Here is a 12,919-nt window from a genome sequence, read left to right as displayed (position 1 = left end):
TGAAGTCAGATGCTTAACTGACTGAGCCACCCGGTACCCCATGCCGTCTTTTTATAATAATGAAAATGGTGTCTACTTCCTGATGGTAGCTTGACTCAGAGCAATGTTTCTCCTACATTTAAGTTTAAGAATAACATTGCCAGCTGCATCACATTTACTTTTCATTAGTTCACTGTCTGTACAAAGCATGCAATTGGCCCCTCTCTTCTTTAGAGTTGATGATTGAGAGTCCTCATGCATGCAAATCAGCAAATGAACTGGACAAAAGCTGACTTCCCCTTGAGTCTGAGCCCCTCCTCACTCTTCACTGGACATTCTGTATTTCCCTAGGAGCCTCCTGAAAGCTCGCTTCATGTCCTTGTTCCTTAAAGTATAGATGAGGGGGTTGAGAGTGGGGGTCACCACAGTGTAGAAGAGAGTTAGAAATTTCCCTCCCTTCTGGGAAAAATGACTCCAGGGTTGGATATAGACAGTGGTGACACTGCAGTAGAAGAGAAAAACAACAGCCAGGTGGGAGGAGCAGGTATGGAAGGCCTTATTCCTTCCATTCTGGGACTGGATGGCCAGCACTGCCTGGGTGATACGGCCATAGGAGACAAGGATGAGCAGGAGGGGTCCCATCAGGAAGATGGCACCAATCACTGAGATCTGAAGCTCATTGACATGTGTGTCTCCACAAGCCAGGCGGATCAGTGCAGGGACCTCACAGACAAAGTCGTCAACCTGGTGGTGATGGCAAAAGGAGAGTTTCATGGTAGTGGGAGACTGCACCAATGTCCCAAAAACCCCACTTGCCCAGACCAGGAAAGCCAACTTGTGACACAGGGGTGGGTGCATGATTGCTCCATAGTGCAGGGGCCGGCACACTGCCACATAGCGGTCGAAGGCCATGACCAGCAGCAGAACACATTCTGAAGCTCCGAGTCCCAGGAAGATGTAGAGCTGGACTGCACACCCCAAATAGCTGATGGTCTTGTCCGAACTCCAGAAATTCACAAGCATCTGAGGGATGCAGCTGGTGGTAAAACAGAGGTCCAGGATGGAGAGGTGGGTGAGGAAGAAGTACATGGGGGTGTGGAGGTGGGGGTCCAGGTGAGACAGGAGTATGATGGTGGTGTTGCCCACTAGTGTGACTGTGTAAAAGATAGAAACAGCCATAAATAGGGTCATTTCTAGCCTAGGGTTATCTGAGAAGCCCAAGAGAATGAAGCCATCTGGGACGGTGCCATTAGCATGTCTATCCAGCGCCCACCTGAATCTACAAGGAACAACACATCAGTTAGAACACCACCTAAAAGAGGTAGAGAAAGGTGATATTTGATTTTAGAACGTCACCCTTTCTCTATTAATATTTTCTGTAAACTTTTACTGGCTGTTCTTTCATCTCTGTCCCTTTTTGGACATTTTCATCTGTTAATTTCTTCAAAGGTGGATAATTCTAGCAAACTCCTAGAACATGAGATTGTGGTAGGTCATTCTTTTAAACTAACCCTTGCCAGTGTGCCTGAGTGGTTCAGTTGGTTAAGTGTCTGTTGATTTTGGCTTAGGTCATGATCTCACAGTTTCAGGAGATTGAGCCCTGTGTAGGGCTCTGCACTGAGCATGGAGCCTTCTTGGGATTCTTTCTCTTTCCTTCTCCCTCTGCCTGTCCTCTGCTCATGCTCTCTCTCAAAATAAATAAATCAACGTAAAAAAATAAAACTAACCTTTGCACTATGAACAACTTATGGCAACAAACTGCACAGCCTAGATATAATGGAGAAAAATTTGAGAAACATACAAACTACCAAAACTGAATCAGGAAGACATAGAAAATCTGAATAGATCAATTACTATTATACAGACTGAATCAGTAATAAAAACATCTCCCAATAAAGAAAAGCCTAAGACCAGATGTCTTCACTGGTGAATTTTACCAAATATTTATAAAAGAAATAACACCAAACCTCAAACTCTTCCAAAAAAATCAGAGGAAGGAACACTGCCAAACTCGTTTAAAAAGGGCAGTATTGGGGCGCCTGGGTGGCGCAGTCGGTTAAGCGTCCGACTTCAGCCAGGTCACGATCTCGCGGTCCGTGAGTTCGAGCCCCGCGTCAGGCTCTGGGCTGATGGCTCGGAGCCTGGAGCCTGCTTCCGATTCTGTGTCTCCCTCTCTCTCTGCCCCTCCCCCGTTCATGCTCTGTCTCTCTCTGTCCCAAAAATAAATAAAAAACGTTGAAAAAAAAAATTAAAAAAAAAAAAAAAAAAAAAAAAGGGCAGTATTACCTTAATACAAAATCCAGATAAGGACACCAGCAGAAAAGAAAACTGCAGACCAATATCCCTGATGAATATAGGTGCAAACATTCTCAGTAAAATGCTAGCACACTGAATTCAGCAGCCCATTAAAAGCATTATGCCCCACGATCAATGTGGGACTTATCCTTGGGATGCAAGGATGGTTCAATATATGCAACTCAATCAATACATACAACATAAATACAATAAAAGAAAAAAAAGCATATTATTATTTTAATACATGTGGAATAAATGCTTGAAAAAATTCAGTATCTGTTAATGATGAAAACTCCTTAAAAAGTCTGAGTATCATTGACATTGTTGAGTATAGTCACATTAGTGTCAGGTGTACAACAGAATAATTCAACAGGTTTATACATTATGCAATGCTCAGAACAATTGTAACCACTATCTGTCTCCATACATCACTATTACAATATCATTGACTATGTTCCCTGTGCTGTGCCTTTTATGTTCATGACTTCTTCATTCCATAACTGGAAGCTTGTATTTTCCACTCTTTTCTACCCATTTTACCTATCCTCCCACCCTCTTCCCTTTTAGCATCCATCAGTTTGTTCTGTGTACGTATATATCTGATTCTGCTTTTTGTTTCTTTTTTTTTCCTTTTTATATTCCATACATGAATGAAATCATTGGTATTTGTCTTTCTCATTCTGACTTATTTCACTTAGCATAACACACTCTAGGTCCATCCATGTTGTCACAAATGGCACTATCTCATCTTTTTAAGATGACTGGATGATATTCTATTGTATAAGTATAACATCTTTCTTACCCATTCACTTATCAATGGACATTTGGGTTTCTCCAATATGTTGGCTATTATAAATAATGCTGCAATACAGTAAAATAAACAATCAACAAAACTAAAAGGCAACTGACAGAATGGGAAAAGATATTTGCAAATGAAATATTAGATAACGGGTTAATATCCTTAATCTATAAAAAACTTATCAAACTCAATACCTAAAAAACAAATAATCCAGTGAAGAAAGGGACAAAAGACATGAATAGACACTTTTCCAAAGAATACATAGAGATGGCTAATAGAGACATAAAAAGATGCTCAACATCACTCATCGTCAGGGAAATAGAAATCAAAACCACAATGAGATACCATCTCACCGCTGTCAGAATGGCTCAAATTAACAACTCAGGAAACTATAAATGGTAGTGAGGGTGCAGAGAAAGGGGAAACGTTTTGCACTGTTGGTGGAATGCAGACTGGTGCAGCCACTCTGGAAAATCGTAGGGAGGTTTCCCCCCAAATTAAAAATAGAATTACCCTACGAATGTAGGATATGTCATTTCATGTTAAAGGAAATGATTGCCTTAATGACATACTGTTCAAAGTACAAGATTTAAATTTGAAAAGGAAGTTTTTTTAAATATGCACTTTTATTTTTTAAAAAGCAGTATTAAGAGGCTCCTGGTTGGCTCAGTTGGTTGAGCGTCTGACTTTGGCTCAGGTCATGATCTCACTGTCCCTGAGTTGGAACCCCGTGTCAGGCTCTGTGCTGACAGCTCTGAGCCTGGAGCCTGTTTCAGATTCTGTGTCTCCCTCTCTCTCTGCCCCTCCTGAACTCATGCTCTGTCTCTCTCTGTCAAAAATAAATAAACATTAAGAAAATTTAAAAAAGATAAAAAACAGTATTGAAATCATTTTATTTGGAGTGGAGACCTAGAGCTGGAAATGAATTTCCTTAAAATCTAGTTCTTGAGCTTTATCGTTACACCCCCATGTAAATGAGGAAATTAGAACTCAAAATAATCTTGTGCATAATACGCACAAAAAATCTAGCGTAATTTTAGTGTTCGGATTTCTATGACACTCTCTGTTTCAGAATTAATTAAAAGCAGAATCGGGGGCGGGGGAGGGATCAGATTTGTGATTACAACAGGTTTGTGGTAGGGGGTAAGGTGAACTGCAGGAAGGTGGTCAAAAGTTACCCACTTCCAGTTATAAAATAAGTAAATAAAGGATGTAATATATAAATGATGCCTATAGATAACACTGCTCTATAATGTATATGAACTTTGCTAAGAGAGTAGACCCTAAGGGTTCTCATCAAAAGGAAAACATTTTTTTTTCTTTTCCTTTTTTTTGCTTTTAATTGTATCTATCTCAGTAAGGGACATAATGATTTCATAATATATGTAAGTCAAACCATTATGCTGTACAGTTAAAATTTATACTGTGATTTATATCAATTATATCTTTAATAAACTGGACAAAAACCCACCTATCTTTGTTATTCTTTTGACACTAGCATAGTTTGATTTTTCTACCCTTTTGTTTTTAGAATCAAGTTGAGTTTCTGCTTAAGTTGTTTTAGGTTGAAATTTATGTTTTCTCTCTGGAAAAAAACCCCAAAAGTCCACTTCTGTACTTATCCTGAGTCACATCTGCTTTTTTCTAGAGCAGAATTTGACATCTAATGTGTCATTAAGTGATATTTTCATTGATCACTGATGAAACCACCATACATTTGAGAGCTAATGATATATTTTATGACTTTGCATGCTCAGTGTTCTCCTTTTTGTGACAGAGGGTGGAAACAAACAGCCACTTAGCAGCTCTCTTCCCACATCTGGAAAAGCCTAGACCAGTTGAACTTAGCATATTAATTTAGCATACATATTTGTCTCATTTGGCCCTCACTCCATAAGTTGGCTGTGGTTTTTCCTAATAATACATGTCTACACATCTCGACTTCTTGTGTGATTAAATATCAAAAGTGTCCCAGGGACATTTTCAAACTGCTTATAAAACACTGCTGACTATGTCACTTCCTTTGGTGTTCTGTGACCCTGTGTGACAATCTCTGCTCATATGAGATATTATCACTACTGGAATTTATGCTACTGATGTTGTTTGTGCAAGCTGTGTTAGAGTAGGCTACGGACACTCTCTCCATTCATTGCAAGTCTTTCCTATGCAACCAGCACTGTGTGGTCCCACAGTCTGTGCTCTGGACCTCAACTCTGCCAAAACCCCAAGGCAATGGCTCTGTGGTTCCTCCTCAGGAGACTGGTCCCTACACTTGCCTTTCCTGACCCATCTGTCTTACCTGTCCAGTCTTGATAATTCATGTAAAACACCAGTCAGAGCCTAAAGAAAGTTGTGGTTACAGATGGTGATGAACATTGGAGAATCTAGGTATACATTTGGGCAAGCCAGACAAATCTAAAACAGAGCAGAATAACAACAAAAGGAGTACCCCCTGAGGAAAGAACAATGTGTCACCTGGACTTTGTGCACATTCTGGGGGACTAAGAAGTGTTTCTGTGTTGGATATTATGGATTCATGATAAAACTAGGTCCCCATTGCACCCTGCACAGAGATCTTTGGTTGTTCTCTAATTTCTCACAGTTCCCTGGTTTTCCTTTGCTGACCTCATTGGGCCTGTCCACATGCACTGCATTGGCTCCCACATTCCCCCCACTGCCTCCAGCAATTCTGATGATCCGAACATCATGGTGTCTGCTACCTGCGAGGTTTTACAGAAATTAGTTTTACACCAGCAACTTGGAATTTAGGAAAATATTCTTTTGGCTGCTACATAATCATTTAATACAGTTAACATTTCTCTCCCCATCTGCACCTAAATACTTGAATTGTCAACAATTTTCAGTTTGTTTCACCAATGCATTCCTGCTGAAGTTTTTTTCTGTTTTTGCTACTAATATTTAAAATCATTAATGTATTAATTAAATTAGTATATTAATTAAATTGATATTAACTATTAATAATGAAATAAATGAATCTCACTTTTTCAGTTGTATTTATCTAATTTCATGCCTAATCCCATTTTCATTCTCATGTGACAGTTATCTATATTCTCTTACAAATGGCTCAGCTAGATGTTGAGCCACTGTGGCGAGTGCCTGGCATTGGAAACTCAATGCAAATACCAAAGTACTCTACCCTTAACTGAAGATGTGGATTTCTGAAGTTTCTGAAAATCCAGAGAACCATTGATTAGGGAGAACACACACACTAATCTCAGCCTCTTTTGAGTTTGTGCTTGGAATATATTCCTTTCCCTCTCAGCCTCTCAGTCATAGCCATTCCCAAAAACATCCGTGAGGTTCCCACTGCCTTTTTTCATAGGATTTGATGGTATGGTATCTCAGTCCAGGCTTGATCACAACTTGATCAGTGGGGTAAATGACTTACCTCCAGAATACCATAGTTGTTGAAAGGGGCTTAGATTTAAAGACCTGCTTTTATTAACATCTTGGTGCACAGAATCATGGAGAGATCACAGCAACCAGTGCCCTGGAAATGTCCTGCCTATCCCAGAAAGACTCAGCTTGCTAAGACTAATAAAGCCGCTGGGACTTCATCTCAGATGGAAATTAGCCTTTCATCTGAATGTCTTCTGTGGTGAGTTCTCAGTCACCTCAGCACTTACCTGCAACTGCTCTGAGCCATTAGAGATGGCGGACCCATGGGGGCACACCACGAAGGATTTCTCTCCTGTCTTTCAATCTGCCTAAATTAGACTTTTTTTGTTCATAATCTAATTCTGTCAATGGAAGGCTCAATAAATCCTATTGGTCTTTGAAGTCTTCTGCTCAGTCTGGTTCCCATTCTCATGCTTTCCTCTGATGAGCTGTTTGGATTCAGAATGCAGTGGTTTTTTTTCCTCATGGACAAAAGACAAAGATGCTCAGAAAAGACTTTGATCCAGAGGAAAGGATTTTTTTAATATGTTACCTATTCTTTTTTTTTAATGTTTATTCATGTGTTTTTGAGAAAGACAGAGTTGGGGAGTGGCAGAGAGATAGAGGGAAAGAACTCCATGCAAGTTCTGCACTGTCAGTGCAGAGCCCAATGTGGGTCTCAGTCCCATGGACCATGAGATCATGACCTGAGCCTAAACCAAGAGTCAGATGCTTAACTGACGGAGTCACTCAGGCTCCCCATAGGTTATTTATTCTAAATTTTATATGTGCTTATAGAAGAAAATTGTAATACTAAGTTGTATATGTAGTATGTCCCTGCAATAGTCACTGTCATGGTTTTATGTGTGTTCTTAAGGTCACATGAAAACTGAAATATATAGATTTTTTAAATTAATCAGTTACTTAATTGTTTTTCCTAAAGGTGGAGAGAAAATGGAAGACTTGAAATCATTAAGGCGAGCAAATTAATCCTTGGGTTTTTACAATCTTCTCCTTATCAGCACAAAGACAAAAAAAAAAAAAAAAAAAAGGATAACAACCAAAAACCACATTCTGCTAGTGGGGCAAAACTGTTTTTAAAAAGATAAAAGTATTTTATAAGTTTTATCTCAGGTCCGTTAGCAATTGAGAATATCACTTTGCCTTTTATTTATTTATTATTATTTTATTATTTTTTATTTTTTTTACCTAGTGACTCTCTGTTTTATTTATTTATTTATTTATTTATTTATTTATTTATATATGAAATTTATTGTCAAATTGGTTTCCATACAACACCCAGTGCTCATCCCAAAAGATGCCCTCTTCAATACCCATCACCGACCCTCCCCTCCCTCCCACCCCCCATCAACCCTCAGTTTGTTCTCAGTTTTTAAGAGTCTCTTATTCTTTGGCTCTCTCCCACTCTAACCTTTTTTTTTTCCCTTCCCCTCCCCCATGGACTTCTGTTAAGTTTCTCAGGATCCACATAAGAGTGAAACATATGGTATCTGTCTTTCTCTGTATGACTTATTTTACTTAGCATAACACTCTCCAGTTTCCTTCATGTTGCTACAAGAGGCCATATTTCATTCTTTCTCATTGCCACGTAGTATTCCATTGTGTATATAAACCACAATTTCTTTATCCATTCGTCAGTTGATGGACATTTAGGCTCTTTCCATAATTTGGCTATTGTTGAGAGTGCTGCTATAAACATTGGGGTACAAGTGCCCCTTTGCATCAGCACTCCTGTATCCCTTGGGTAAATTCCTAGCAGTGCTATTGCTGGGTCATAGGGTAGGTCTATTTTTAATTTTTTGAGGAACCTCCACACTGTTTTCCAGAGCGGCTGCACCAGTTTGCATTCCCACCAACAGTGCAAGAGGGTTCCCGTTTCTCCACATCCTCTCCAGCATCTATAGTCTCCTGATTTGTTCATTTTAGCCACTCTGACTGGCGTGAGGTGACATCTGAGTGTGGTTTTGATTTGTATTTCCCTGATGAGGAGCGACATTGAGCATCTTTTCATGTGCCAAATGCTCTGGATGTCTTCTTTACAGAAGAGTCTATTCATGTATTCTGCCCATTTCTTCACTGGATTATTTGTTTTTCAGGTGTGGAGTTTGGTGAGCTCTTTATAGATTTTGGATACTAGCCCTTTGTCTGATATGTCATTTGCAAATATCTTTTCTGATTCTGTTAGTTGCCTTTCAGTTTTGTTGATTGTTTCTTTTGGAGTGCAGAAGCTTTTTATCTTTATGAGGTCCCAATAGTTCATTTTTGCTTTTAATTCCCTTGCCTTTGGGGATGTGTCATGTAAGAAATTGCTGCGGCTGAGGTCAGATAGGTTTTTTACTGCTTTCTCCTCTAGGGTTCTGATGGTTTCCTGTCTCACATTCAGGTCCTTCATCCATTTTGAGTTTGTTTTTGTGAATGGTGTAAGAAAGTGGTGTAGTTTCATCCTTCTGCATGTTGCCGTCTAGTTCTCACAGCACCATTTGTTAAAGAGACTGTCTTTTTTCCATTGGATATTCTTTCCTGCTTTGTCAAAGATTAGTTGTCCATCCTTTTGTGGGTCTAGTTCTGGGGTTTCTATTCTATTCCATTGGTCTATGTGTCTGTTTTTTGTGCCAATACCATGCTGTCTTGATGATTACAGCTTTGGAGTAGAGGCTGAAGTCTGGGATTGTGATTCTTCCTGCTTTGGTCTTCTTCTTCAAAACTGCTTTGACTATTCAGGGCCTTTTGTGGTTCCATACAAATTTTAGGATTGCTTGTTCTAGCTTTGAGAAGAATGCTGGTGCAATTTTGATTGGGATTGCATTAAATGTGTAGAAAGCTTTGGGTAGTATTGACATTTTGACATTATTTATTCTTCCAATCCATGAGCATGGGATGTTTTTCCATTTCTTTGTATCTTCTTCAGTTTCCTTCCTAAGCTTTCTATAGTTTTCAGCATACAGATCTTTTGCATCTTTGGTTAGATTTATCCCTAGGTATTTTATGCTTCTTGGTACAATTGTGAATGGGGTCAGTTTCTTTATTTGTCTTTCTGTTGCTTCATTATTAGTGTATAAGAATGCAACTGATTTTTGTACATTGATTTTGTATCATGCGACTTTGCTGAATTCATGTATCAGTTCTATAAGGCTTTGGTGGAGTCTATCAGGTTTTCAATGTATAATATCATGTCTTCTGCGAAAAGTGAAAGCTTGACTTCTTCTTTGTCAATTTTAATGCCATTGATTTCCTTTTCTTGTCTGATTGCTGATGCTAGTGCTTCCAACACTATGCTAAACAACAGCGGTGAGAGTGAACATCCCTGTTGTGTTCCTGATCTCAGAGGGAAAGCTCTCAGTTTTTCCCCATGGAGGATGATATTAGCTGTGGGCTTTTCATAAATGGCTTTTATTAAGTTTAAGTATGTTCCTTCTATCCCGACTTTCTCGAGGGGTTTTATTGAGAAAAGATGCTGAATTTTGTCAAATGCTTTGCCTGCATCAATTGACAGGATCATATGGTTCTTATCCTTTCTTTTATTAATGTGATGTATCACATCGATTGATTTGCAAATGTTAAGGCAGCCCTGCATCCCAGGAATAAATCCCATTTGATCATGGTGAATAATTCTTTTTATATGCTGTTGAATTTTATTTGCTAGTATCTTATTGAGAATTTTGCATGTATATTCATCAGGGACATTGGCCTTTAGTTCTCTTTTTTTACTGGGTCTCTGTCTGGTTTGAGAATCAAGGTGATGCTGGCTTCATAGAATGTGTCTGAAAGTATTCCTTCCCCTCTATTTTTTGGAATAGCTTGAGAAGGATAGGTATTATTTCTGCTTTAAATGTCTGGTAGAATTCCCCTGGGAAGCCATCTGATCCTGGACTCTTATTTGTTGGGACGTTTTTGATAATTGATTCAATTTCTATGCTAGTTATGGGTCTGTTCAAGCTATTTCCTCCTGATTGAGTTTTGGGAGTGTGAGGGTGTTTCGGAATGTGTCCGTTTCTTCCAGGATGTCCAATTTGTTGGCATATAATTTTTTATAGTATTCCCTGATAATTGTTTGTATCTCTGAGGGATTGGTTGCAATAATTCCATTTTCATTCATGATTTTTTCTATTTGGGTCATCTCCCTTTCTTTTTGAGAAGCCTGGCTAGAGGGTTATCCATTTTGTTTATTTTTTCAAAAAAACAACTCTTGGTTTCATTGATCTGCTCTACAGTTTTTTAGATTCTATAGTGTTTACTTCTGCTCTGATCTTTATTATTTCTCTTCTTCTGGTGGATTTGGGGTGTCTTTCCTGTTCTGCTTTTATTTCCTTTAGGTGTGCTGTTAGATTTTGTATTTGGGATTTTTCTTGTTTCTTGAGATAGGCCTGGATTGCAATGTATTTTCCTCTCAGGACTGCCTTCACTGCATCCCACAGCATTTGGATTGTTGTAGTTTCATTTTTGTTTGTTTCCATATATTTCTTAATTTCTTCTCTAATTGCCTGGTTGACCCACTCATTCTCTAGTAGGGTGTTCTTTAACCTCCATGCTTTTGGAGGTTTTCCAGCCTGTTTCCTGTGGTTATTTTTCAAGCTTCATAGCATTTTGGTCTGAATGTGTGCATGGTATGATCTCAATTCTTGCATACTTATGAAGGGCTGTTTTGTGACCCAGAATGTGATCTCTCTTGGAGAAGGTTCCATATGCACTGGAGAAGAAAGTATATTCTGTCGCTTTGGGCTGTAGAGTTCTAAATATTTCTGTCAACTCCATCTGATCCAATGCATCATTCAGGGCCCTTGTGTCTTTATTGACTGTGTTTCTAGATGATCTATCCATTGTTGTAAGTGGGGTATTAAAGTCCCCTGCAATTACCACATTCTTATCAATAAGGTTACTCATGTTTGTGATTAATTGTTTTATATATTTGGGGGCTCCCATGTTCGGCACATAGACGTTTATAATTGTTAGCTCTTCCTGATGGATGGACCCTGTGATTATTCTATAATGCCCTTCTTCATCTCTTGTTACAACCTTTAATTTAAAGTCTAGTTTGTCTGATATAAGTATGGCTACTCCAGCTTTCTTTTGACTTTCAGTAGCATGATAGATAGTTCTCCATCCCCTCACTTTGAATCTGAAGGTTTCCTCAGTTCTAAAATGAGTGTCTTTAGACAGAAAATAGATGGGTCTTGTTTTTTTATCCATTCGGATACCCTATGTCTTTTGGTTGGAACATTTAACCCATTTACATTCAATGTTATTATTGAAAAATATGGGTTTAGAGTCCTTGTGATGTCTGTAGGTTTCATGCTTGCAGTGATGTCTCTTGTACTTTGTCTCACAGGATCCCCCTTAGGATCTCTTGTAGGGCTGGTTTAGTGGTGATGAATTCCTTCAGTTTTTGTTTGTTTGGGAAGACCTTTATCTGTCCTTCTATTCTGAATGACAGACTTGCTGGATAAAGGACCTTTGTTGCATATTTTTTTTTCTGTTCATCACATTGAAGATTTCCTGCCATTCCTTTCTGGCCTGCCAAGTTTCAGTAGATAGATCTGTCACTAGTCTTATCGGTCTCCCTTTATATGTTAGAGCATGTTTATCCCTAGCGGCTCTCTGAATTTTCTCTTTATCCTTTTATTTTGCCAGTTTCACTGTGACATGTCGTGCAGAAGATTGATTCAAGTTACGTCTGAAGGGAGCTCTCTGTACTTCTTGGATTTCAATGCCTTTTTCCTTCCCCAGATCAGGGAAGTTCTCAGCTATGATTTCTTCAAGTACACCTTCAGCACCTTTCCCTCCTTCTTCCTCCTCTGGAATCCCAATTATGCGTATATTATTTCGTTTAATATTGTCACTTAGTTCTCTAATTCTCCCCTCATACTCCTGGATTGTTTTTTTATCTCTCTTTTTCTCAGCTTCTTCTTTTTCCATAATTTTATCTTCTAATTCACCTATACTCTCTTCTGCCTCTTCAATCCAAGTTGTGGTTGCCTCCATTTTATTTTGCAGCTCATTTGTAGCTTATTTTAGCTCCTCCTGACTGTTTCTTAGTCCTTTGATCTCTGTAGTAATAGATTCTCTGCTGTCCTCTATACTTTTTTCAAACCTAGTGATTATATTTATGACTATTATTTTAAATTCATTTTCTTTTACATTGGTTAATTCATTTCGATCAGTTCGTTAGCTGTCGCTACTTCCTGCAGTTTCTTTTGAGGAGAATTCTTCCATTTCATTATTTTGGATAGTCCCTGGAGTGGCGGGGAACTGCAGGGCTCTTCTCCCATGCTTTCTGGAGTAACTTGTGCTGGGGAGCGGGGCCACAGTCAGACCTGATGTCTCTCCCCAGCCCACTGCTGGGGCCACCGTCAGACTGGTGTGTACCTTATCTTCCCCTCTCCCAGGGGCAGGACTCACTGTGGGGTGGTGTGGACCCTGTCTGGGCTA

The 12,919-nt window shown here is 39.1% G+C and overlaps 1 protein-coding gene across 1 annotated transcript; it reads right to left on the bottom strand.

Annotated features, from left to right (window-relative positions):
- Window positions 1–297: 297 nt before the first annotated feature.
- On the bottom strand, window positions 298–1,209 carry LOC122199923 (olfactory receptor 2H2-like). Its single transcript, XM_042905312.1, has one exon. It carries the CDS (start codon window positions 1,168–1,170, stop codon window positions 298–300), a length of 873 nt encoding a protein of 290 aa, XP_042761246.1. The 5' UTR covers window positions 1,171–1,209.
- Between the last annotated feature and the right edge of the window lie 11,710 nt (window positions 1,210–12,919).

The sequence above is a fragment of the Panthera leo genome, chromosome A1, assembly GCF_018350215.1.
Source record: "Panthera leo isolate Ple1 chromosome A1, P.leo_Ple1_pat1.1, whole genome shotgun sequence".
Classification (NCBI taxonomy): Eukaryota; Metazoa; Chordata; class Mammalia; order Carnivora; family Felidae; genus Panthera; species Panthera leo.
Note: the sequence above shows the minus strand (reverse complement) of the source record. Positions and strands in the feature narration are given on the sequence as shown.

Excerpts from the sequence above, each read along its gene's own strand:
- LOC122199923 (XM_042905312.1), bottom strand. The coding sequence starts at position 1,170 with ATGACCCTATTTATGGCTGTTTCTATCTTTTACACAGTCACACTAGTG.